General features: G+C 35.1%; 3 protein-coding genes and 1 pseudogene across 9 annotated transcripts; all 4 read right to left on the reverse strand.

Annotated features, from left to right (window-relative positions):
• Positions 1 to 4,680: 4,680 nt before the first annotated feature.
• On the reverse strand, positions 4,681 to 25,230 carry LOC107935741 (putative disease resistance protein RGA1; annotated as a pseudogene).
• Positions 12,810 to 14,280, reverse strand: LOC121203153 (putative disease resistance protein RGA3). The gene has a single exon (XM_041080289.1). It carries the CDS (start codon positions 14,024 to 14,026, stop codon positions 13,247 to 13,249), a length of 780 nt encoding a protein of 259 aa, XP_040936223.1. The 5' UTR covers positions 14,027 to 14,280; the 3' UTR covers positions 12,810 to 13,246.
• On the reverse strand, positions 17,647 to 19,275 carry LOC107935760 (uncharacterized). Of its 4 annotated transcripts, none has more exons than XM_041080291.1 (5): positions 18,726 to 19,275; positions 18,559 to 18,627; positions 18,431 to 18,460; positions 18,056 to 18,101; positions 17,647 to 17,867 (listed from the first exon to the last, which is right to left on the reverse strand). In XM_041080291.1, the coding sequence occupies exons 1-5, from the start codon at positions 18,809 to 18,811 to the stop codon at positions 17,667 to 17,669; spliced, it is 432 nt and encodes a 143-aa protein (XP_040936225.1). In that variant the 5' UTR covers positions 18,812 to 19,275; the 3' UTR covers positions 17,647 to 17,666. The 4 variants fall into 4 exon arrangements, 2 of the variants coding, with proteins under 2 accessions (XP_040936225.1, XP_040936224.1); XM_041080290.1 differs by having other exon boundaries at positions 18,056 to 18,125; XR_005904636.1 differs by having other exon boundaries at positions 17,969 to 18,460.
• LOC107935778 (putative disease resistance protein RGA4) lies at positions 20,259 to 22,939 on the reverse strand. 4 transcript variants are annotated; one of them, XR_001694272.2, is made up of 3 exons: positions 21,330 to 22,939; positions 20,731 to 20,825; positions 20,259 to 20,601 (listed from the first exon to the last, which is right to left on the reverse strand). XR_001694272.2 is itself a non-coding variant. In XM_016868399.2 (3 exons), the coding sequence occupies exons 1-2, from the start codon at positions 22,479 to 22,481 to the stop codon at positions 20,781 to 20,783; spliced, it is 1,197 nt and encodes a 398-aa protein (XP_016723888.2). In that variant the 5' UTR covers positions 22,482 to 22,939; the 3' UTR covers positions 20,259 to 20,601; positions 20,736 to 20,780. The 4 variants fall into 4 exon arrangements, 1 of the variants encoding a protein (XP_016723888.2); XM_016868399.2 differs by having other exon boundaries at positions 20,736 to 20,825; XR_001694269.2 differs by having other exon boundaries at positions 20,736 to 22,939.

The raw sequence follows: 25,230 nt of genomic DNA on the forward strand, positions 1-25,230 counted from the left end.
TTGTGATGAGTTTGTTACCTGATGGAGTGCATATTATCACATCACCTATGCCTTCTGCCTGAATACAGTGTCCATCTCCAATTTTTACTCTAGTCTTACAGCTTCTATCTAGAGTTTTGAAGATAGTTGCATCTGGTGACATGTGGTTGGTGCAGCCACTGTCAAGGAGCCATCCCTTTTTAACCTTGCATTTTGTAGCTAAACATGAGACTGCAAACACTTGTTCTTCACTGTCATTGCCTTGTTCAGCTACTCGAGCCTCTTCATTCTTGTGTTGAGGTTGGTTTTGGCCAGGTCTGCCTTTTTCTTTGTAGACTCTTTCAACATGGCCCTTCTTCTTGCAATGTTGACATATGGCATCTGGTCTGAACCAGCATCTGGCCTCTGGATGACCAAGTTTTTTACAAAGTCTGCAGAGTCGATCTCCTCCTCTTGCAGCATCAGGCTTAGGCCTGTTTTTCCAGTTCTTCTTGCCCTTATAGGCAGTGGTACTTGAGGTCACTTTGGCCTTGGCTTGAAAAGCTCCCTCCTGGTGCTCCTCCATTCTACTGGCTCTCCTTTGTTCCTGAGCATAGAGGGTATTAATGAGCTCAGTTAGGGAGATTATTGCCAGGTCTCTTGAATCCTCCAAGGATGAGATCTTTGCCTCATATCTTTCAGGCAATGTTGAGAGCACCTTCTCCGCAATTCTTGCCTCATTGAACTGTTCTCCTAGCAATCTTATGCTGTTGACCACAGCCATTATCCTGTCTGGGTACTGCTTCACTGTCTCTTCTTCCTTCATCTTGAGATTTTCAAAATCTCTTCTCAAGTTTAATAGCTGCTACTGCCTAGTTCTTTCAGTGCCTTGGAACTCCTCCTTAAGCTTGTCCCAAGCCTGCTTCGGGGTCTCACAGGTCATGATCCTGGTGAAGATCACATCAGAAACACAGTTCTGAATACAGGACATGGCCTTGTGCCTTTTAGTCTTCTCATCTGCATGCTGACGAATCTGAGCTACAGTGGGGTTGGCCCTCAGTGGAGCTGGCTCGATGTCTGTGTTAACAACTTTTCACAGATCAAAGGCCTGCAGGTAAGTCCTCATCTTAACCTTCCATATGTGGAACCCTTCACCATTAAAGACTGATGGGGCAACAGGAGAAAAGCCTGATGAAGCCATTTAATTTTCAACAACAGGTCCTCTAAGATGAAAGCTCTTGATACCAATTGTTGGAGTTTGAGTGTACTTTAACCGGGTAAAGTAAGAGTTGCAAACAGAGCACCAGCAGCAACGTAATATACCCGGGTAAAGAATGAAGGAAAAAAATGCTTCAAGTTCAAGCTTTAAGAGCAGAAATTGGAAGGAAAATAAGAACAGAACTAAAGCAAAGAAAGAAGGAGCATGAACAATAGTTGAGAGTATTGATGAAAAAAGAATTGTATTTTTTTCATACATCCATCATAGGCAGATTGCCATTACATATATCAAAATAATAATAAAAACTTACAAGTCAAATTTCTACCTAAACATACACCTACTTCCACTAAGCTTTCCAAATAACAAAAAAACTTAACTTGTACATTAACACAAAGCTGGTTAACAGCTCCATCAACATCAAATTACATCAATCAAAAAGCTTATAGCAAACTAGACTTCAAAATGAACAAAATATTAGTTCAAATCTAACAGTAACACAAAACCAAGGTTGCTGCATGCTTGTTACGAGCTTGCATGGCCAGCTTCCAACTGCACTTGCTTCATACCAACTGCATGGAGATCAGCTTCAACAATACATAAGTAAAACTAAAGAATACAACCAAGATGTTTATGTAGTTTGAAACTCGTCCTACATTTGCAGCTCTTTGTTCAGAAATAAATCCACTATATACTTTACTGTACAAAGAAATGATTTATGCCCAACCCCTCAAACATTTGGTGTGACCTCACCTTTTTACAATGAAGTAAACTCTCTCCAAATTCATTTTAGCTATGCAATTAAAAATTAACACTCGAAAGGTGTATAACAATGACAATCAATAATAATTCCTCACTATAAACAAATGTACTCCTTTAAATTCACACATCATCCACGAAACAAATCATCTATATATAAACTCCAAGATAGATCAAGCTTTACATAAACTCCATGTAGAATGAAATAACAAAATTTTCAAATGCAATATCACTGGACCTATGTAGAAACACTTACGGTTACTAAACGCAAGTTTATATCATGTGCATAAATGGTGGCTTACCACAAACCCATTGTCTATGCTTTTCCAGTGCACTCAAAGTTTACATATTCTGTTAATTTAGTTTTGATTTAATAAATTTAGCCCATAATATTTACACATTTTGTTAATTTGATTCTAATTTAACAAAATTAGCTTGCAACATTTACATATTATGTATAAGCTCAATTTGTTATTATACCAATCAGAATTATGTACGAGTAATAAAAAATATTAACATTGTGATTAATTGTCCTTAGTTCACTTCCGAAATTGATAGGGATTAAATTACTCTTTTTTTAGAGGGACCAATTTGCATAATATTGAATTTGAGAGGAACAAAATAGGTGTTTTTACCCATTTTTAACCTCACCTCACTACTACAACTGTTATTGAATCCAAACAGATATCTAACACTAATTTCAATCACATTACTATGGTATTCAAGCTCACTATTACAACAACTAATCCCACCAGTGCTGCTATTTTTAATTTCACTAGTGTTGATCGAGTTGTCCATCCAAAGAAAGTCATAGACCTATCTAAACACAAGTAAAAAGGTAAAAACTTATTTAGATATAAATTGAAAAATATTCTCTCTGTATTTAGGAAGGCCTTATTTGAATTGTACCCTAACTAAATTAATCTTTCTGTTATTAAATGGATCAAATTTGTTCCTATACTATTAAAAAGAACCAAATAAGGTCAAATTATAACAAAGTTAACATTTACCGTAACAAATTTAACATTAACATAGAAAAATTTTCAATATATTTTTTATACAATAAATGTTAACTCTGTTATAATTTGACCTTATTTCATCATTTTTAATAGTACATGAACTAAATTGATCATTTAATAATAGAGGGACTAATTTGATGCAGTTCCTATAATACAGACACTTTCACCCTTATATGTATTTGAATCGTAATTTCGGGATGAAATTGAACAATTGAAAAAGGTAAAAACAAATGAAATTAGCTCATTAACTTGTAACTATATACAAAATGCTTCCCTCCACATTTATCCGGTGGTGCTCGAGCCTCTTATGGTCCCACGCTGCTGTATCAACCTCCTCCTACGGCTTCAACAGCACCAGCTTCGACGGTTCCTCTGGTTGTTCCGCCAATACATCGTCACCTGGCCTTCACTTCGACAAAGCCGTGATTTGTTCCTCTCGATGATTATCACAGATTTTCATCCAGTAATATTCGTGGAACCGTTGCAGATCAAGAAGTTGAAGCAATTGTTGTGAGATCTCCGGTGAGTTCAAAAATTCTCTTTTGAAAATGGTGGCTATCATGTAATTACTAGTATATTATTTCAATTTTAATGAGTTAGTACCATTTTCCACTTTCATAATTTAAACGAATTGTGGCATCGCTCCTATATATTACAGGATGTTGATTATCGACAAAGGATATACAAGATAACCCTTCGAAGCACAATGGGTCCGATTGATGTTTACCTAGTCAGGTGTTACTCCCTTCTTTTTAAATAAGTCTAATTGATGATGAAGGATAGGTTTAGTTGTAGAAATAGAAAGTATCGGCATCGAAATTCTGGTCCATCTAATCTAGTTATATATGCACATTAACAACATCCTTTTCTTTATCTGAGTTGCTTAATTAGTCATTAGTGTTTTACATATCAAAATTGAAAAAGCAGCCTTACTAAATGTAGATGTGTAGAATTGGTGCATCGTGATGATAATCATTGGATCAATCTTGTTATTTGTACGAAATGGGTCCATTAGTATCTCGTCGCATCAATATTCCAAAGGAAAAGCCTTATGTTTTGTTTAAACGACAGGAACAAATTACAAGGTGTGTTATTCAACTTGTAATTTGATGTGTGCCAACATAAGCATCAACACACAAGTCCTAATCAATTGTCATCCCTTCATTTGAATACTGTTTGGAGCACTAAAAGAACATAAATGGGGTTTTTCCTGAATTGACACGTATTATGCAATAAAGAAAATAAAGAGTACAATCAAGATGTTTACGCAGTTCGGAACTTGTCCTACGTCTGCGAGGTTTTGCCCAAAAATGAATACACTATGAACTATGCAAGTGACAATCAACATTCGACATTCAGATGGTGGTGTATAACAATGTCACTCAATAATAGTTCCTTCTATGAACATGTGTGCTTCTTTAAATTCACACATCACCCATAAAATAAATCAAACTCTTAATAAGCTCCATATAAAGTGGAATAATAAATTTTCAAATGCAATATTTCTGGCAATTGTCATGCTTGAACAACTACTCTTCCAAAAGCAACAGTGAACCTGAATATTATAAATGCCAACATAATATATGTCACAAATCCCATTATTTATTTACACCTCAAAACCTTTTGCAAAAGAGATTTAATTATATTTTTCTAAAGCGCTCACCATTGTCAGACTTATATTTGCACATATGTGTGTTTAGAATATTCTGAAGCATCTTCCCTTTTTTCCTGTTTGGACCTTCAATAACAAATTTGGCTGGAATTCCAAACGGCTAAAAAGTGCCCTGCATCAAAGAATATTGTAATTTGAACGCCTTCAATAGCATAGGTAAGTGCTTAAACGAACAAAGCAGAGCATATAGTACAACCATTTTGAAGGGTAGCATGCAAGCTTCATAGGCCTCTCTCTCCACATCAATGATTTTTTAGAATTAAATTGCAATTGTCAAGTTATTATTATGATTTAAAAGTAAAAAGCAAATAGATAAATTAGCACCTCTTTTTATGCATATAAAATTATTGAAGTTCACAAATGCCTTTCTCTAATGCCTTACTACTGCACAAATCAGCAAAATATTATGAAAGATGATAAGTAAAAAGTAGGATTAGAACAAAGGGATTTCAAAATGAATAATATTTTAACAAGGAAATTAACAGTATCCAACTTCAATGAAAAATGGCATCAGACCCCTGTCTTGGAGATTCTATATACCACTCTTATTTTTCTTCAAAAAAAGATATGGTCAGAAAAATAAATAAATAACAAGGACAGACCAACCTGAATCAACAGAATCTCGGGGATGTGAGCAATCTTATGCCAATCAGCGCCAATGTCCTTCCGACATCTTTCTTCCAACTGAGGAACTCTTACTATTTCTAAAATTTGCAAATTGGTTAGGCAACGCATCTCGTCCGGAAGCGATTTTAAGTTGGGAAAATCAATGAGATCAAGCTTTTGCAGATTTGTTAGATGTTGAAGCCACTCCGGAAGATGCCGACACTCTGGAATATTTTCCAGCGATAGAGAGCATAGGCTTGTATAATTTTGGAATATTTGAATGCCAGCTGCAGATAACTCTAGCTCCTTGCAGTTGCTTACTGAAAAGTCTTCAAGGGAAGTGAGATGCTGGAACACAGGAAAAAGTGACCTCAATCCATGGCATTCATGAATTTTTAATATTTTCAATTGAACAAGATGTTGAAGCCCACGGGGGAGAGACACCAGCTGCGGGATCTTATCAATCTCCAAATAAGAGAGACTCTTAATGGATTCCCATTGTAAGCTCTCTAAATCAACCTCCTTGCAATCTATAATTCTTAAATCTTTGAGGCTGATGAGATGTTGCGGGGACTCATCTAGCGTGTGAGTGTCCAATCCCTCAATGTTACGTACAATGAAAGATTTTAATTTGGAGAGAGGAAGAGAAGGGGTTGAACTTGATGGGGTCGTACTAGTGATGTTCATCTTCATGGTCTGCTTTAACAGCCTTGAACTGGTATTTACCAACACTAGCTTGTCAACGAGTGAAGGATACAACGGCATTGAACTCAAAGGGCAATATAAAATTGTTAAAGAGGAAAGACAAGGAAATGCCATAGTCGATGTTCCTGTAATTGTTGTGTCGTCCTCGTTGGAATCATCATCGATTGGTTTTGTCATCCTCCACCAACTCTTCATATTTCGGTAATTATAGAGCCAAAGATGCTTAAGCGATGGGAAGAATGATTGTGGTTCTCCTTGACTTCCTTTTGGGCTATTATCATCCATGTACTCCAGCTCAGTTAAATTAGATATATCCAGCTTTTTAAGACAAGGCAATTGAGCAAAAAACGGGACATGTTTGAAATTACTATCACGTATGGTAATTTTGACGAGCTTTGTGAGCAAAGAAAGCCAACTTGGAAACTTGGCATCACCCCTCCATCCTCCAATCCAGAGCTCCTTGAGATTAGGATGGGACTGGAGGTCTTCAAGTGACTTCTCATCATCATCATCACCGTTATCAGCATCCCATTCTAAAACCAACGATCTCAAATGTTGCTTCTCTTTCAAATTAGCAGCCATAAACTTCTCTTTTGCATTTTTTACGAATCCCAAATTTTCTATTCTAAGCTGTCCCCTTAAGTTGTTAAGCAGTCTCAATTCACTTAGATCTGCACCGCGATGGGACCCATCTTTATCCACTACAAACGCGCTTAACGTCTCAAGGGAACTTAGCTTCCCTATTCCACGTGGCATATGAGTTAAACCAAAACAATCTTCACACCTAATATGGGTCAGATTCACCAAATTTTCAATCTTCTTTGGCAATTCTTGAAGCGGATAACACCTATCAAGTTTTAGCGCTAGCAAATTCTGAATCTTGCAAATACTCTTTTGGGAGAATCTTAAGATTGCAATTGTAAGAAAGATCAAGGTACCTCAAATGTCTCAACTTGCAAATGGAAGGTGAAATTGTCTTAAGATTTAAATTATTCAGTAATACACGCAAGCATCTACAATTTGCAATTATAAAATCCCAAGTTTCTTCGCTCAAATTTTGAGTTCCCATGTTTGGAGACTGTAACAAGGTTCGCAACTTTTTTCCCTTAAACAAAGGAATTAATGAAGGATTAATTGATATGTGTCGACATTTTTCACCAACATCACTTGCAATTTTATTTGAATCTATAAAACTACTCTCCATTCCTGCTACTGATTCAGCTAGATCATGCATTAAATCATGCATTTTGCATCTCATACCCCAAATTTCATATTCTACTACCTCTTGAAAGAAACTTCTTTCAACTAAATCTTTAAAATATCCAAATCCGATCTCCTCAAGAGATTGACTTGGATTCAATTGCTTTACGAAACCTTGTGCAATCCAAAATTGAACAAGTGTTCGTACATCAATTTGATGATCTTTTGGATATAGTCGACAATAAGCAAAACAATGCTTCAAATGGGTTGGGAGATGATCATAACTCAACCTAAGTGTAGGTAAAATCTCACATTCGTTCTGAGATATTCTAGCAAGTTCATTATCTTTAAAAGAAAGCAACTCATTTTCAGTTTCTTTGAAAGATAAGGTACCAGCTATCGTCCTTATTATTGTTCCAATAGGGTCGGAAGCGTGTAAATTATTGTACTAAAAAATCACACAAAGTTCAATTCCCAGGGAAAAGAGGTGGATCACATGGATCTCTTAAATACCAAGTCTTTCCTTAGTTAGAATATCCCTTCTATAGTAATTTAATAGCACAATTAAATACTACTATTATACCCTCAAATATTGAAAGAAAAATTGGACAAAAAAGAACACAAGAGTTTTAACGAGGTTCGGTAAATTATACCTACGTCCTCGGGCACTAACACCAGATGATAACATTACTATCTTCAAAATATTACAAACAAATAGAATTCCTTAAGAATTCTCAAATGGGAGAAGAAAGAAAACTAAGAGAGAAAGATTGGTTGGGATGGTGTAAATGAGAAATGGTTAGGCCTATTTATAGTTGAGGTTCAGGGACTAACTTGCAAATGGCCTAAAAAATTAGGGACCAAAATTGCAATTATCCCATTCAACTTTAAACAACTTGCCTACCATTTTTTCCTTTCGGTGCCACTTGCACCTCCCATTTTTTTGACTTTTCAACACCCCTTTTAATTTGACTTTTCAACAATCTCCACCTTGAAGATTTGATTAGGATAATAACATCTTCACACACTTCCTTCAACTCCCCAAATTCGATAAAGTTATCTTTTGTAGTGCCTCCAAATGCGCTCTCGAGCGCCATACACCTGAAGGTGCTAAAATTCTCAGGATGTTAATCAAGTTCAAACAATGATTAAACTTGATTGTTGTTACCACCTTGGTCATCATATCTGCGGGATTATCTACTGTCGGAATCTTCTGAAGTAGAATTTTTCCTTTTTCAACGACTTCCCGCACAAAGTGATATCTTACGTCGATATGCTTGGTTCTTGAATGATAGACTTGATTTTTCGCTAAATGAATAGCGCTCTGACTGTCACAATATAAACTTATGTGACTTTGAACAACTCCTAAGTCTTTCAACAATCCATTAAGCCAAATAGCCTCCTTAACAGCTTCTGTAACTGCCATATATTCTGCCTCTGTAGTAAACACAGCTACTGTAGACTGTAAGGTAGACTTCCAACTCACTTGGGCTTTCGCAAGAGTAAACAGATACCCCGTAGTTGAACGACACTTATCTAAATCACCAGCAAAGTCGGAATCAACATATCCAACTACAAACTGACCAAGTGCTTCATCCTGTTCAAAAATTAAACCAACATCTACGGTTTTTCGATGATAACGTAGAATCTATTTCACAGCTTGCCAATGTCCTTTTCCAGGATCATGCATATACCTGCTCACAACTCCAACAACTTGTGAAATGTCAGGCCGCGTACACACCATCGCATACATCAAACTCCCAACTGCATTAGCATATGGGACTTTTGCCATATATTCTCTTTCTTCTTCAGTTTTCGGAGATAATTGAGCACTAAGTTTCAAATGAGAAGCAAGTGGGGTACTTACATGTTTTGTGTTTTCATTTACACCAAAACATTGTAATACCTTTTTCAGATATTGCTTCTGATTCAAACAAAGCTTGCCTCTCTGTCTATCTCTACTTATCTCCATGCCGAGAATCTTCTTGGCCTCACCTAGATCTTTCATCTCGAACTCTTGATTCAACTAAACCTTCAGCTTATCTATCTCTTTTTGGCTCTTCGAAGCGATTAACATATCATCAACATACAAGAGTAGATAAATGAAAGATCCGTCATGCAGCTTCTGCAAATACACACAATTGTCATATTTGCTTCTTGTGTACTTCTGCCTTCTCATAAAGCTATCAAATTGCTTGTACCACTACCTCGGGGATTGCTTCAATCCATATAGCGATTTGTTCAGCTTACAAACCCAATTTCTACCACCAGCATCTGTGTATCCTTCGGGCTGAGTCATATAGATCTCCTCTTCTAACTCACCATGCAAGAAAGCCGTCTTAACATCAAGTTGAGCTAGTTCCAAATTCAACTGTTCTACCAAGGCCAACAAAATTCTAATGGAGGAATGCTTCACAACAGGGGAAAATACATCATTGTAGTCAATTCCCTCCTTCTGAGCGTAGCCTTTAGCTACCAATCTTGCCTTGTAGCGAATATCCTTCTTGCTAGGAGATCCATCTTTCTTTGCGAATACCCACTTGCATCCGATTGCCCTTTTACCTTTCGGTAATTGCGCCAACTCCCAAGTATTGTTCTTAAGGAGAGACTGCATTTCTTCATCCATGACGCTTTTCCATTTATCACTTTCTAAGCTTTGCATTACTTCTTGATAAGTGATAGGAATATCATCAACAACGGGAAGGGCGTAGGCCACCATATCAGTAAATCGAGCAGGTTTACGAATTTCTCTCCGTGGCCTTGCAACTGCAACTGGTTCTGGTGTACTTAGTGCTTCTTGGGTCAGAACCTCTTCAACCTCTAATTCCTCCATTGTGGCTGGAGAATTAGACTTATTAACTGGGCAAATCCCCATCTGCTCAAACTCCACCTGTTTTGGAGTACACTCCACCTGCTGTGGAGTATTGCTCATCTGAATATCTTTATCTGCTACCTTTTTCAATGTGGCAGATTCATCAAAGGTAACATCTCTGCTACAGATCATTTTCTTTGTGCTTAAGCACCAAAGACAAAATCCCTTCACTCCAGAAGTGATTCCCATAAAGAGAGCTTTCTTTGCCCTTGGATCTAACTTTGACTCCTTCACATGGTAATATGCAGTGGATCCAAACACATGTAAGGAATCATAATCTGTAGCCGATTTTCCAGACCATACCTCCACAGGAGTTTTTCTTTCTAATGCAGATGATGGCAAACGATTAACAAGATGGCCAGCGTATGTCATAGCCTCAGCCCAAAATTGCTTGCCCAATCCAGCATTAGACAACATACATCGAACTTTCTCCAGCAATGTTCGATTCATACGCTCTGCCAATCCATTCTGCTGTGGTGTATCCCTAACTGTGAAGTGTCGAACAATACCATACTCTTGGCACACATCGAAGAACAGATCACTTTTATATTCCCCTCCATTGTCCGTCCTAAGCCGCTTGATTTTCTTCCCAGTCTGGTTTTCGATCATAGTTTTCCATTTAAGAAAAACTCTAAGCACTTCATCCTTAGTTCTCATGGTATACACCCAAACTCTTCTGGAAAAGTCATCAACAAAAGTAACAAAGTAGTGTTTTCCTCCCAAATGAAGGTGTCTTGGAAGGCCCCCACACATCTGAGTGAACATATTCCAAAATACCTTTTGTATTATGGATAGCAGTACTGAATTTCACTCTCTTTTGCTTTCCCAGAACACAATGCTCGCAAAATTTTAATTTGCAAGCCTTTGCACCTTTCAACAATCCTTGCTTTGCCAGAATTTGCAAGGATTTTTCGCTGGCATGTCCCAACTTTATATGCCACAACTGCATTGAGTCCAATTCTTTGTTACCGGAAGCTGTAGCGACTGCTCCAATAACTGTACTACCTTGGTAGTAATACAAGTTATTTTTCCTGATGCCCTTCAATATCACAAGTGCGCCAGATGTCACTTTCAAAATCCCATCTCTCATAGTAACAACTGAACCATTGGATTCCAAGGCTCCCAATGAGATGAGATTTTTCTTCAAACTGGGCACATACCGAACATCAGTCAGAACTCTGGTTGATCCATCTTGATTCTTTAATCAGATTGAACCTATCCCAACAGTTTTACAGGCATTGTCATTGCCCATATAAACAACTCCTCCATTTAGTTCTACTAAATTAAAGAACCACTCCCTGTTAGGGGACATATGATAGGTACAACCCGAATCCAATATCCACTCATCTGAATGGAACGGCGATGATGATGCAACCAGTGATAGTTCAGAGTCACTAGTATCATGCTTTGCAACACAAGCATCTACAGCAGTTTTTCCCTTATTCTTCAGCTTTGGACAATTTTTCTTCCAGTGACCTTTCTCATGACAAAAGGCACATTCATCTTTCCCGAGTCTGGACTTTGACTTTGATCTCCCCTTCTGAGTTTTCTTCCGAGTGTATGAACGACCTCGGACTACTAAAGCTTCTGTATCTCTGATTGAGTTTTTTTGTTTGTCCTTCTTTCTCTGTTCATAACTTTATAAGGCCGCACAGACTTCGCTCAGAGATATATCACTCCTGCCATGAAGTAGAGTAGTTTCTAGGAACTCAAACTCCTCAGGAAGTGACCCCAACAGCATCAAAGCCAAATCTTCATCTTTGAATGTCTCATCCATATTTAGCAAATCAGTGACTAACTGATTAAATTTGGTGATGTGATATTCATTGTGGTACTTGGGACGTAAGTGAAGCGAAACAGTCTTTTCTTCAAGTGGAGCTTATTTTGACTATTTTTCTTCAAAAAATTTTCTTCAAGTGCCACCCACAACTTATTTGCAGAAGTCTCCTTTGAAAAAGCATACCTCTGCTCTCGAGAAAGGCATGATCGAATTGTGCCACATGCCAACCGATTAATCGCCTTCCAATCTTTCTCCTGTACATCATCTGGTTTCTCTTCATCAATGGCAATGTCTAGACCCTGCTGAAAAAGGGCATCTAGAACCTCACTTTGCCACATACCAAAATGGCCCGTGCCATCAAAGATCTCCACGGCCAGTCTTGCATTTGCAATTGTCAGTCTTGTCCACATGGACGATGTTGAAGCTCCTACACCGACCGTTTTCTCTATAATCTTTCAATATACCTAAGGAAATCTTTTCTGATGTGGAAGATCAGTTCAAACTGCAACCACAGAGCATACTACGATTAACCTTCGGCTCTTGATACCACTTGTTGTTCCAATAGGGTCAGAAGCGTGTAAATTATTGTACTAAAAAATCACACAAAGTTTAATTCCCAGGGAAGAGAGGTGGATCACATGGATCTCTTAAATACCAAGTCTTTCCTTAGTCAGAATATCCCTTCTATAGTAATTTAATAGCACAATTAAATACTACTATTATACCCTCAAATATTGAAAGAAAAATAGGACAAGAAAAAACACAAGAGTTTTAACGAGGTTCGGTAAATTATACCTATGTCCTCAGGCACTAACACCAGATGATAACTTTACTATCTTCAAAATATTACAAACAAATAGAATTACTTAAGAATTCCCAAATGGGAGAAGAAAGAAAACTAAGAGAGAAAGATTGGTTGGGATGGTGTAAATGAGAAATGGTTAGGCCTATTTCTAGTTGAGGTTCAGGAACTAACTTGCAAATGGCCTAAAAAATTAGGGACCAAAATTGCAATTATCCCATTCAACTTTAAACAACTTGCCTACCATTTTTTTCTTTCGGTGCCACTTGCACCTCCCATTTTTTTGACTTTTCAACACCCCTTTTAATTTGACTTTTCAACACTTATGACTAAGGGAACTCCACAACACCTTTTCAAAATCAGCTTTCCTATTTCCACAAAGCCTGAATCTGTTGAGTCCGCAGATCTTTGTTCAAATGCTATCTCTTTAAATAAAGACCAAGCATCATTATCAGACAAGCCTTTCAGAACATAAGGCTGACATTTACTAGTGATCTTGGCTACCTTAGAAGAACGAGTAGTTACTATGATCCTACTTCCTCTAGCCCCACCTATCAATAACTCTTTTAAACTAACCCATTTTTCCCACTCCTCATTCCAAATGTCATCCAAAACAAGCAAATATTTTTTCCCACCAATTTTTTCCCGAAGTTGTTTTTACAATTGGTCCATTTCGAGATTTTGATCTGGTGCTTGGCCTGTTGCAGATTTGATAATGTTTTCTACAATTATTTTGACATCAAAAACATCTGAAACACACACCCACATCATCAACTCAAAATGATTCTTGACCATTTCATCATTATAGACAAACTGGGCCAAAGCAGTCTTCCCTAACCCTCCTAACCCCACAATTGGAATGATGTAAACATTCTCTTCACTTTCAAACTCTAACACAAGTTTTAGGAGAGCTACTTTATCATCGTCCCTCCCTATTATTTTATCTTTAAAAGAGTGCGTTAGCTGCCTCCTTTTAGTCATGAAAGAGGTTTCCATGGGACCGTCACGCTCTACCAAGTTGAACACCTTGGCTTCACTTCCAATTGAAATCAACCTGGCCTTAATGGTCTTTATTTTTCGACCCATTTTGAGACCGTAAGCAAATTGGTTTGAGCTCGAGAAGAAAAGGCGTACCTCTTTCGTCAGCTTGTTCCCACCCAATAGGTCTTTCCGCAAAGCTTCGGTAGAGAAATCATCGAGCAAGTCATCAGCATCATAAAGTACATCTCTCATCTTTTCGAGCCAATCTTTGACGAGATGGCTGGTCACGGATTGCTCTTCTGCGTCAAGAAGCACAGCTTTGATTGTAGAGACAGTGCTTTTGAGGTCGTGGAGGTCATCTTTGACATTCCAACACGGTCCAATTTGAGAGAGCGTAAAGGAGCTCAATTTAGTAATAAGCTCTAGGGCGAGGTCGAATGCAATTGCTTCGGCCATTGCTGGTTCAAACTGAAATCAAGCAAAAAAGTGTTTGGTTATTGCAAGAGGAGTAAAATGAAAATGATTCCACCAAGATGAAACACAGATTAGTCTCCGGTCTATTTGTGAGTTGAGGATACTTAAGATTTACACCAACATAAAGTCAATATATGTATGTTGATAATTAAATGTGTTAATTTTGTTTTGATAATTAGGAAAAGGGAATTGAAAGTTAAAAAAAGAAAATCAGTAGCGAATATATCCATGGCAGTAATGGGACCATAAGCATGTAGAAGCAAGGTGGTCAACAATAGGTGCAACACATGTCATTTCATCAAAAGATCCTAAATGCTTATATGCCTATTCACACTATTCTATTATCATCAAAAGATTCTTAAGGATTAGTAGGAATCTGGATGCCAAACATATAGTAAGATGAAGCTTCAAATTTGGTTTGCTAACAATCTTCTTTTTTGAAGTGGTAGCAATTACGACAGTTTTCAATTTATCCATTTTGGGATGATTTTACAAACAGTCCAAATTTATGGACTAAATTGATTTTTTATAAAGTTAGAGGATAAAATAAATAATTATGCTAAAATATAATAGAGAATTTAAAAACAAATGAAAATATTTATTTATTAGAATTTGAAGTTGCAATCTCTTGAAAGTTTTTTTTAAAATAAAGATGTCTGTTTAATTTTTTGTCTTCACCAAAACTATTCACAGCTTTATCTTAAAAGAGAGGGAAAAAAGAAATCTAAAGTAAAAAATGAGAAAATAGTAATCTTAAAGCTTGATTCAATCACATTTTCCCTTTTTTTTTATTGAAATGTGTCTTTCCTCTATGGCATCCTTAAAAAAATAGATCAATAAATAATAATTAAAAGGATAAACTATCAAAATAGTCATATTTGTTTGCCTCATGTTATATTTTAGTTACTTATGTTATCGTGTTGTAATATTTTAGTCACTAAGTCGTTAATTGCCGTTAACGGTATAACGGTAAGCTGACGTGGCAAATTAAATCATCATTTCAAATGAAAATTTTAGGTTAAATTCCACAATTGGTCCCTATATTTTTTCACTTTGAGCAATTTAATTTTCTTTTATGTTTTTTTAACTTCCTTTTTTTTTCCTTTCTCTTCTATTTCTCTCTCTGTTTTCCTCCCTTCTTCATTTCTTTTAACGTAGTTTTTATATGTTTTTCATTTGTTAAAACTAGTCTTTATACTTTAATTAAATCAATAAATCATAATTAAAATACTAACTTTGCGTAATATAATTTTTTTTAATTTAATAAATTTTCATTCCGGAACAAATATGATTTCAATTAATAATATAATCATTTAGGTGGAGCAAGGAAATAATTTTGATTGGACTAATAATATTATAGGAGTCGATAAAACTCATTGAAATATTATTTCAAATTTCAGAGTTGTAAGATTAAATTAGATGTTATTATGGGTCAGGTTTAGACATAATATTAACTCATTTTATATTTGTTTAAGTTCAGTCTGGTTCAAAATATAAACTTAAAATTTTACTTAAGTCTGTCCAAATATGTAAATAGTTAACTCAAGCATACTTTAGACCCGCTCATACTATTTTTAAAAAAGTTAAAATATATTTATATTATTTTTAACTTAATATTTTATAATTTTACATATATATTTTTATTAAAATTTTATATATAGTCATCTTAACATTGTAATAATATTATAAATTTAATTTTATTTGTTAAAAATTACGTAACATATAAAAATAACATAATATAAAACATCGCAAACTAAAAAAATGAATCATGTCAAACTTAGGCTTTGAATGTTCAAGTCCAAACCCGACCCAAATTTTAAACAGGTTTAATTTTTTTACCGAAGCCTATTTTTTGGACCCTCCAAAATTTTGAGCTAACCTTGGGCTTGACAAAAAACCCTACCCATGAATAAGTCTAGATTAAACTAAATTTATTATAATCTTTCCGTTTTATTTCCCAATTATTTTGGTTTAACAATACATTTATTAAAACTTCATTGTTCCTATAGGGATGATTATATATTAAAGTTTAACATCAAGAAATTGTCACTCCACACAATCGTATGCTTTTTCAAAATCTACTTTAAAAGATAGCACCTCTCCTTCTTCACTTCTTTGAATATAGTCCACAACTTCGTTTTCACCGGAGTACAATCCAAGATCTATCAATATAAAATAAAAACAAAATTAATTTTTATCCATGGTCTTGAGTGAAGCTTCGAATCTATATAGTCAATTTCTTTCATTGACTTTACCTTAATTAAATTGAAAATAGCTCACAAGGCACAATTTAAACATATATAGAAATCTCTACTCACCGTGCAAGCTTGAGTTGTTAAGGTAAACAAAATCCCAAATTTCGTCCCTCAAAATTTGAATTTTCATGCTTGGAAACCATAATAAGGTTCGCAAGTTTTTTCCCTTAAACAAAGGAAATAATGAAGGATTAATTGGTAAGTGGAGATACTTTTTACCATCCTTAAAGAAAGGAATTAAATTTAAAGTTGAAAAAGAAAATCAGTAGCGAATATATCCATGGTAGTAATGGGAGCATAAGCATCTATAGCGAATGTAGAAGCAATGGTGGTCAACAATAGGCGGCATTTCATCTTATTAGCAGCTTTGGAATAGATTCTTAAGGATGAGTAGGAATATGGATTCTTAACCATTAAGCCAAACATATCGCAAGATGAAGCTTCAATTTTGGTTTGCTGACAATCTTCTTTTTTGGAAGTCCTACCAATTACGACACCGTTTGAATTTTGAACATCTAGTGATGAAAGGTAGAGATTAATTCTTCGGTTCTCAAAATATTATACTAATAAATTAGGTATAATAACTTATTTGGCTCTCCAACTTTACAATAAAAAATCCCTTAGCCCTTCATAAAATTTTTTGTCTCTTTTAGTCCTTAAACTTGCATTGTTTATTAAACCAACCCCAAAATGAATGAAAAGGTTAACATTTATTAACTTTGCTTATATGATATCCACATGGAAACTAATGTGTATGCCACATTAGTAATTGATTGTTTTTTTAAAAACATTTAAAAATAGTTTTTAATATTTTTATACTTTTTAAATTTTTTTATAAGTTGTATACTTTTTTTAAATTTTTATATTTAAAACATTAGTTAATTGCTAATATGTTATCCATGTGTATGCCATATCAGTAAAGTTAACAAATATTATTATTTTATCTGTTTTAGGGTGACTTGATACATAATGCAAGTTTAAGGACTAAATTGATTTTTCATAAAGTTAGAAGGTTAAATAAATCATTATGCCAAAATATAATAGAGAATTCAAAAACAAATGAAAATATTTATATTTTATTTTATATTTGTTTAAGTTCGATCTGGTCCAAAATATAAATTTAAAGTCTATTTAAATTTGTAAACAACTTAACTTAAGTTTATTTTAAATCCACTCATATTATTTTTTTAAAAATTAATATATATTTATATTATATTTAACTTAATATTTAATAATTTTACATTTTTATTAAAATTTTATATATAATTATCTTAACATTATAATAGTATTATAAATTCAATTTTTTATTTGTTACAAATTACATAACATATAAAATTAACATAATAGTTACTCACTAAGTGTTCCTTTTAAGTCCACAAATCATCTATATATACAAGCTCCAAGATCAGATGATGCAGAATGCATACAGAGTGACTCTTCAACAAAGAAAAAAAGAAAAAGAAAGAACAAATGTGAATAGAGAAGAGGATTTCATAGGAGCACAATGCCATGGACGGATCAGCTGATGAAGAATACATGTCCTGCTTTTTGGCTCTTCCATTGAACTCCTGCTGAAAATAAGAAGCTTAGTTACGAGGTTATATTAGATCATTTGAAATTATGAGATTATTATGATTTTAAAAATGTAAAGCAATTAAGTAATTACCACCTATTTTTCTTCATCTAAATTCTTAAAGTTGTCAAATGCCTTTCAGAAAAATACAGGCCAATAGAATATCTGGGCAGATAAACAAACCAGTGTAGAAAGTATGGTCTCTGCTTTTTGTATTGCATGCTCTGCTCTGCCGGAGAATAGAGCCAAAAAGCTAACAAAAATTAAGGGTAAAACGATCAAAATTTTCAAGATAAAACATAAAATTGTATATACATATGATTAAGATTTAAATTTGGAAAAGGAACAAAGCAGAGCATGAAGTAGAAGCATATTGAAGGCTGGCATGCAAGCATTTTGGAAAATGTCCATTGTGTACCAATAAAGATTTTTTAGAATTAAAGTATTAGAAGGTATGAAATGATAGAAATGAACCACCAAAATACTTCACACTAAATCTAAATTATTCAATTTTGTTTTATTGAATCAAATAGAAAACAAATGAGTGGTATGAATTACCTGTCATTCCTTGTTGGTATTGGGAATAAGCTGCAATTTCAAATGTGTGTACACAATAGGATTTCATCAGATCATTGCGATGGTGAGATTACTATAATTTAAATGCGTAAAGCAATTAGATAGAATACCAATTTTTTTTCCTGCATTTAGATTCATGAATTTGCCAAATTCGTTTCACTAAAAGTCTTCGATGGTTACTGCACAAATTAGCAAAATAAAATGATAAATAAAGAAACTGAACCTAAAGGGTTGTTCTATTTTGGCAAAAGAGGAGGTAGTTGGAGAGGAAATATACCAAACTGTAGCGATATGAGCAATCTTATGCCAACCGGCACCAATGTCTTTCCGACATCTTTCCTCCAACTGGGGAAGTCGTTTCATAAAGAACTCTTCCAAACTGGTTCTCGTCCGGAAGCGATGTTAAATCAGAGAGAATAAGCCTTGGCAGATTTGTTTGATGTTGAATCCACTCCGGAAGTTGGCGATAATTTGGAATCTTTGCCAGCGTTAGAGAGCGCAGGCTTGTATGATCTTGGAATATTTGGAACTTAGGTGCAGAAAACTCCAGTTACTTAATGAAAACTGCTCAAGGAAAATGAGATGTTGGAACACAGGGAAGAGTGACCTTAATCCATGGCATTCATGAATTCCTAATGTTTTCATTTGAAAAAGAGATGTTGAAGCCCAAGGGGAAGAGACAGCAGCTTTGGAATATTACCAATCACCAACCATGGGGTTCCCATTGCATGCCCTCTAAATCAACGTCCTTGCAATCTCCTATTGCCAATTTTTTGAGGCCGGTGAAAACAGATTAATGGAAACCATGTACTTTTCAAAGGTGAATAAAAAAGCAGTGTTAACAATTTTTACTAATATATGACACATGTCTAACTATGATTCATTAAATTTGAAAACATTTTAAATAAATTAATATATATAATATAAAAAATCTATAAAAAATTTTAAAATTCAATTATTGTAATCAAGTAAAATAAAAAATTCAATTATATGACACATATAATGAGTGTTTGTTATTTTTTTCTCTCGAATTGTTTATTTATTCATTGAATGAATTAATGAATTTCTCTTGAGACAAAAAGGTGCTCTTAAACTCTCTTCAAAGATGAGAAACAAAACTTTGAGGATGTATGTAAAATGTAGTTGTCATAAAATAAAACAAAGAAAATGATGGGGTTGAAGCCCTCTTATTCAATGCATTACATATTTTCCTTTTCATTTATAATTTGGACCTACTTTTTCTTTTCTTTTTATAATTAATTTAAGAATTTTATTTAATGTTATACAATTAACAGTTAGTGAATCAAACCATATCATATTATTATATTTTTAATGAATAAATAATTTTATTTAATAAATTTATATTATTGTGTGTATAATGTAATTATATGATACATCAAATATAAAAATCCATTAATTTAATATCTTAAAAGTGTGCATTTAGTTTAATTTATTTTACCTAAATATTATATTTTCCTTTTTTCTTTAAAAACAAAAAAAAATAGTAGTCGAGGAATGGTCGCCGATCAAGAAGTTGAAGCAATTGTTGTGAGATATCCAGTAAGTTTAAAAATTCTCTTTTGAAAATAGTGGCTATCATGTAATTAGTAGCATATTTTCAAAAGAGAATTTTTGAAATTAGTGGCTATCGAGCATCATAATTGACCATAGCCTTGGAATACTGTCTAAAAGAAATTGTTGTCTCATAATCAATTGTGCATCCCTTCATTTGAATATTGTTTGGAACACTAAAAAAAACATAAATGTGTTTTTTTTTTTTGAGTTGACACGTATTATGCAATAAAGAAAATAAAGAGTACAATCAAGATGTTTACTCAATTCGGAATTTGCCTTACATCTACGAGACTTTGTTCAAAGATGAATCCACTATGAACTTTATAGTACAAAGAAATGATTTAAGCCTAACCCTTCAAACACTTGATGCAAATTCACTTTTGTACAATTAAGTAAATTCTCTCTCAACTCATTTTAGCTATGCAAGTGAAAATCAACATTCAGCACTCAGATGGTGTTCCTACTATGGATCAAGCCCTTAATAAGCTCTGTGTAAAGTGGAATAATAAATTTTCAAATGTAATATGTCTGGCAATTGTCATGCTCGAACAATGACTCTCCCAAAAGCACCAATGAACCTGAAAATTATAAATGTCAACATAGAATATGTTACAAATCCCATTATTATCAGCCTTATATTTGCACATATTTGTGTTTAGTATAATGCTGTTCATATATAAATAATCAAATATTTTATCAACTTCAACCTCACCACCAAATATTCTGAAGCATCTTCCTCTTTTTCCTGTTTGGACCTTCAATCACAAAATCCGCTGGACTTCCAAGCATCTAAAAGAGTGGCCTGCATCAATGAATATTGTAATTTGAACGCCTCCAATAGCATAGGTAAGTGCTTAAACGAACAAAGCAGAGCATACAGTACAACCATTTTGAAGGCCTCAAAGGCCTCTCTCTCCACATTAATGATTTTTTAGAATTAAATTATCAGAAGCCCTTAAATTGCAATTGTCAAGTTATTATTATGATTTAAAAGTAAAAAGAAAATAGATAAATTAACACTTTTTTATGCATATAAAATTATAAATATATAAACTATAAAAAATTAAAATTTCATTTGACCCCTTAAAAAATTATTCTGACTTCGATCTTGTGAAAGATGATAAGTAAAAAGTAGGATTAAAACAGAAGGATTTCAAATGAATAATATTTTAACAAGGAAATTAACAGTATCCAACTTGAATAAAAAATGGCATCAGACCCCTGACTTGGAGATTCAATATACCACTATTTTTCTTCAAAAAAAGATAAGGTCATCAAAATAAATAAATAACAAGAACGGACCAACCTGATACAACCCATTTATTATAATGTTGGGGATGTGAGCAATCGTATGCCAATCAGCCATGTCCTTCCGACATCTTGCTTCCAACTGAGAAACTCTTTCTATATATAAACTTTCCAAATTGGTTAGGCAACGCATCTCGTCCGGAAGCGATGTTAAATTGGGCAAATCAATGAGATAAAGCTTTTGCAGATTTGTTAGATGTTGAAGCCACTCCGGAAGATGCCGACACTTTGGAATATTTTCCAGTGATAGAGAGCATAGGCTTGTATGATCTTGGAATATTTGGATGCCAGCTGCAGATAACTCCAGCTCCTTGCAGTTGCTTACTTCAAACTTTTCAAGGAAAGTGAGATGTTGGAACACGGGAAAGAGTGACCTCAATCCATTGCATTCACGAATTTTTAATGTTTTCAATTGAACAAGATGTTGAAGCCCACGGGGGAGAGACACCAGCTGCGGGATATTACCAATCAACAATTCAGAGAGATTCTTAATGGGTTCCCATTGTAAGCTCTCTAAATCAACCTCCTTGCAATCCCTTATTTCTAAAGTTTTAAGGCCAGTGAGATGTTGCAGGCACTCATATGCCATGTGAGTGTCCAATCCCTCAATGTTGTCTACATAGAAAATTTTCAATTTGGAGAGAGGAAGAGAAGAGGTTAAACTTGATGGGGTCGTACTAGTGGTGTTCATCTTCATGGTCTGCTTTAACGGCCTTGAACTGGTATTCCTCAACTGTAGATTATCATCGAGTGAAGGATACAACGGCATTGAAGTCAAAGGGCAATCTTGAATGAATAAAGAGGAAAGACAAGGAAATGCCATGGTGGTTGTTCCCATAACTGTTGTGTCGTCCTTGTTGGAATCATCATCGATTGGTTTTGTCCTCCTCCACCAACTCTTCATATTCCGGCAATTATAGAGCCAAAGATGCTTAAGCGATGGGAAGAATGATTGTGGTTCTCCTTGACTTCCTTTTGGGCTATTATCATCCATGTACTCCACCTCAGTACAATCAGCAATTGACAGCTCTTTAAGACAAGGCAATTGCGCAAAGGACGGGAGATGTTTGAAATTACTACTACCTATGGTAATTTTGACGAGATTTGTGAGCAAAGAAAGCCAACTTGGAAACTGGGCATCACCCTCCATCCTCCAATCGAGAGCTCCTTGAGATTAGGATGGGGCTGGAGGTCTTCAAGTGACTTCTCATCATCATCATTACTATCGCTCCATAGTAAAACCAACGATCTCAAATGTTGCTTCTCTTTCAAATTAGCAGCCATAAACTTCTCTTTTGCATTTTTTACGAATCCCAAATTGTCTATTCTAAGCTCTCCCCTTAAGTTGTTAATCAGTCTCAATTCACTTAGATCTGCACCGCCAGGGGACCCATCTTTATCCACTACAAACAAGCTTAACGTCTCAAGTGAAGTCAGCTTCCCTATTCCACGTGGCATATGAGTTAAGCCAAAACAAGAACAACACGGAAGATGGGTCAGATTCACCAATTTTTCAATCTTCTTTGGCAATTCTTGAAGTTGTCAATCAGTCTATTCTAAGGCAATTCTTTGGCAAACTTCTCTTTTGCATTTTTTACGAATCCCAAATTGTCTATTCTAAGCTCTCCCCTTAAGTTGTTAATCAGTCTCAATTCACTTAGATCTGCACCGCCATGGGACCCATCTTTATCCACTACAAACAAGCTTAACGTCTCAAGTGAAGTCAGCTTCCCTATTCCACGTGGCATATGAGTTAAGCCAAAACAAGAACAACACGGAAGATGGGTCAGATTCACCAATTTTTCAATCTTCTTTGGCAATTCTTGAAGCTCATAACACCCATCGAGTTTCAGCGCTAGCAAATTCTGAATCTTGCAAATACTCTTTGGGAGAATCTTAATATTGGAATTCCAAGAAAGATCAAGGTACCTCAAATGTTTCAACTTGTAAATGGAGGGTGAAATTGTCTTAAAATTTAGAACATTCAATTCCAATACACGTAAGTATCTACAATTTGCAATTATAAAATCCCAAGTTTCTTCGCTCAAATTTGGAGTTTCTATGTATGGAGACCGTAACAAAGTTCGTAACTTTTTTCCCTTAAACAAAGGAATTAATGAAGGATTAATTGATATGCGGCGACACTTTTCACCAACATCACTTGCAATTTTATTTGAATCTATAATACTACTCTCCATCCCTGCTACTGATTCAGCTAGATCATGCATTAAATCATGCATTTTACATCTCATTTCTTCCATCAAGTCTCCTTCTACCTCTTGAAAGAAACTTCTTTCAACTAAATCTTTAAAATATCTAAATCCTATCTCCTCAAGAGATTGACTTGGATTCAGTTGCTTTACGAAACCTTGTGCAATCCAAAATTGAACAAGTGTTCGTATATCAATTTTATGATCTTTTGGATATAATCGACAATAAGCAAAACAATGCTTCAAATGGGATGAGAGATGATCATAACTCAACTTAAGTGTAGGTAAAATCTCACCTTCGTTCTGAGATATTCTAGCAAGTTCATTATCTTTAAAAGAAAGCCACTCATTTTTAGTTTCTTTGAAAGATAACGTACTAGCTATCGTCCTTATGACTAAGGGAACTCCACAACACCTTTTCAATATCAGCTTTCCTATTTCCAAAAAGCCTAAATCTGTTGAGTCTGCAGATCTTTGTTCAAATGCTATCTCTTTGAACAAAAACCAAGCATCATTATCAGACAAGCCTTTCAGAACATAAGGCTGACATTTACTAGTGATCTTGGCTACCTTAGAAGAACGAGTAGTTACTATTATCCTACTTCCTCCAGCCTCACCTACCAATAACTCTTTTAAACTAACCCATTTTTCCCACTCCTCATTCCAAATGTCATCCAAAACAAGCAAATATTTTTTCCCACCAATTTTTTCCGAAGTTGTTTTTGCAATTGGTCCATTTCTAGATTTTGATATGGTGCTTGGCCAGTTGCAGATTTGATAATGTTTTCTACAATTATTTTGACATCAAAAATATCTGAAACACACACCCACATAATCAACTCAAAATGATTTTTGACCATTTCATCATTATAGACAAACTGAGCCAAAGCAGTCTTCCCTAACCCTCCAAACCCCACAATTGGAATGATGTAAACAGTCTCTTCACTTTCAAACTCTAACACGAGTTTTAGAAGAGCTGCTTTATCATCGTCCCTCCCTATTATTTTTTCTTTAAAAGAGTGCGTTAGCTGCCTCTTTTTAGTCATGAAAGAGGTTTCCATGGGACGATCACGCTCTACCAAGTTGAACACCCTGGCTTCACTTCCAATTGAACTCAACCTGGCCTTAATGGCCTTCATTTTCCGACCCATTTTGAGACCGTAAGGAAACTGGTTTGAGCTCGAGAAGAAAAGGCGTACCTCTTTCGTCAGCTTGTTCCCACCCAATAGATCTTTCCGCAAAGCTTCGGTAGAGAAATCATCGAGCAAGTCATCAGCGTCATAAAGTACATCTCTCAGCTTTTCAAGCCAATCTTTGACGAGATGGCTGGTCACGGATCGCTCTTCTGCGTCAAGAAGCACAGCTTTGATCGTAGAGACAGTACTTTTGAGGTCGTCGAGGTCATCTTTGACATTCCACCACAGTCCAATTTGAGAGAGAGTAAAGGAGCTCAATTTAGTAATAAGATCTACGGCGAGGTCGAATGCAATTGCTTCGGCCATTGCTGGTTCAAACAGAAATCAAGCAAAAAAGTGTTTGGTTATTGCAAGAGGAGTAGTAAAATGAGAATGATTGTAACAAGATGAAACACAGATGTGGATCCAGACACGCAAAGACTAGGTATTTTTATAGATATTATCATCCACCCAGCAAGTAGTATAATTAAATAAAAAGTGTTGATTGGTAGGA

This window comes from Gossypium hirsutum, chromosome A11 (genome assembly GCF_007990345.1).
Source record: "Gossypium hirsutum isolate 1008001.06 chromosome A11, Gossypium_hirsutum_v2.1, whole genome shotgun sequence".
NCBI classification, from domain to species: domain Eukaryota; kingdom Viridiplantae; phylum Streptophyta; class Magnoliopsida; order Malvales; family Malvaceae; genus Gossypium; species Gossypium hirsutum.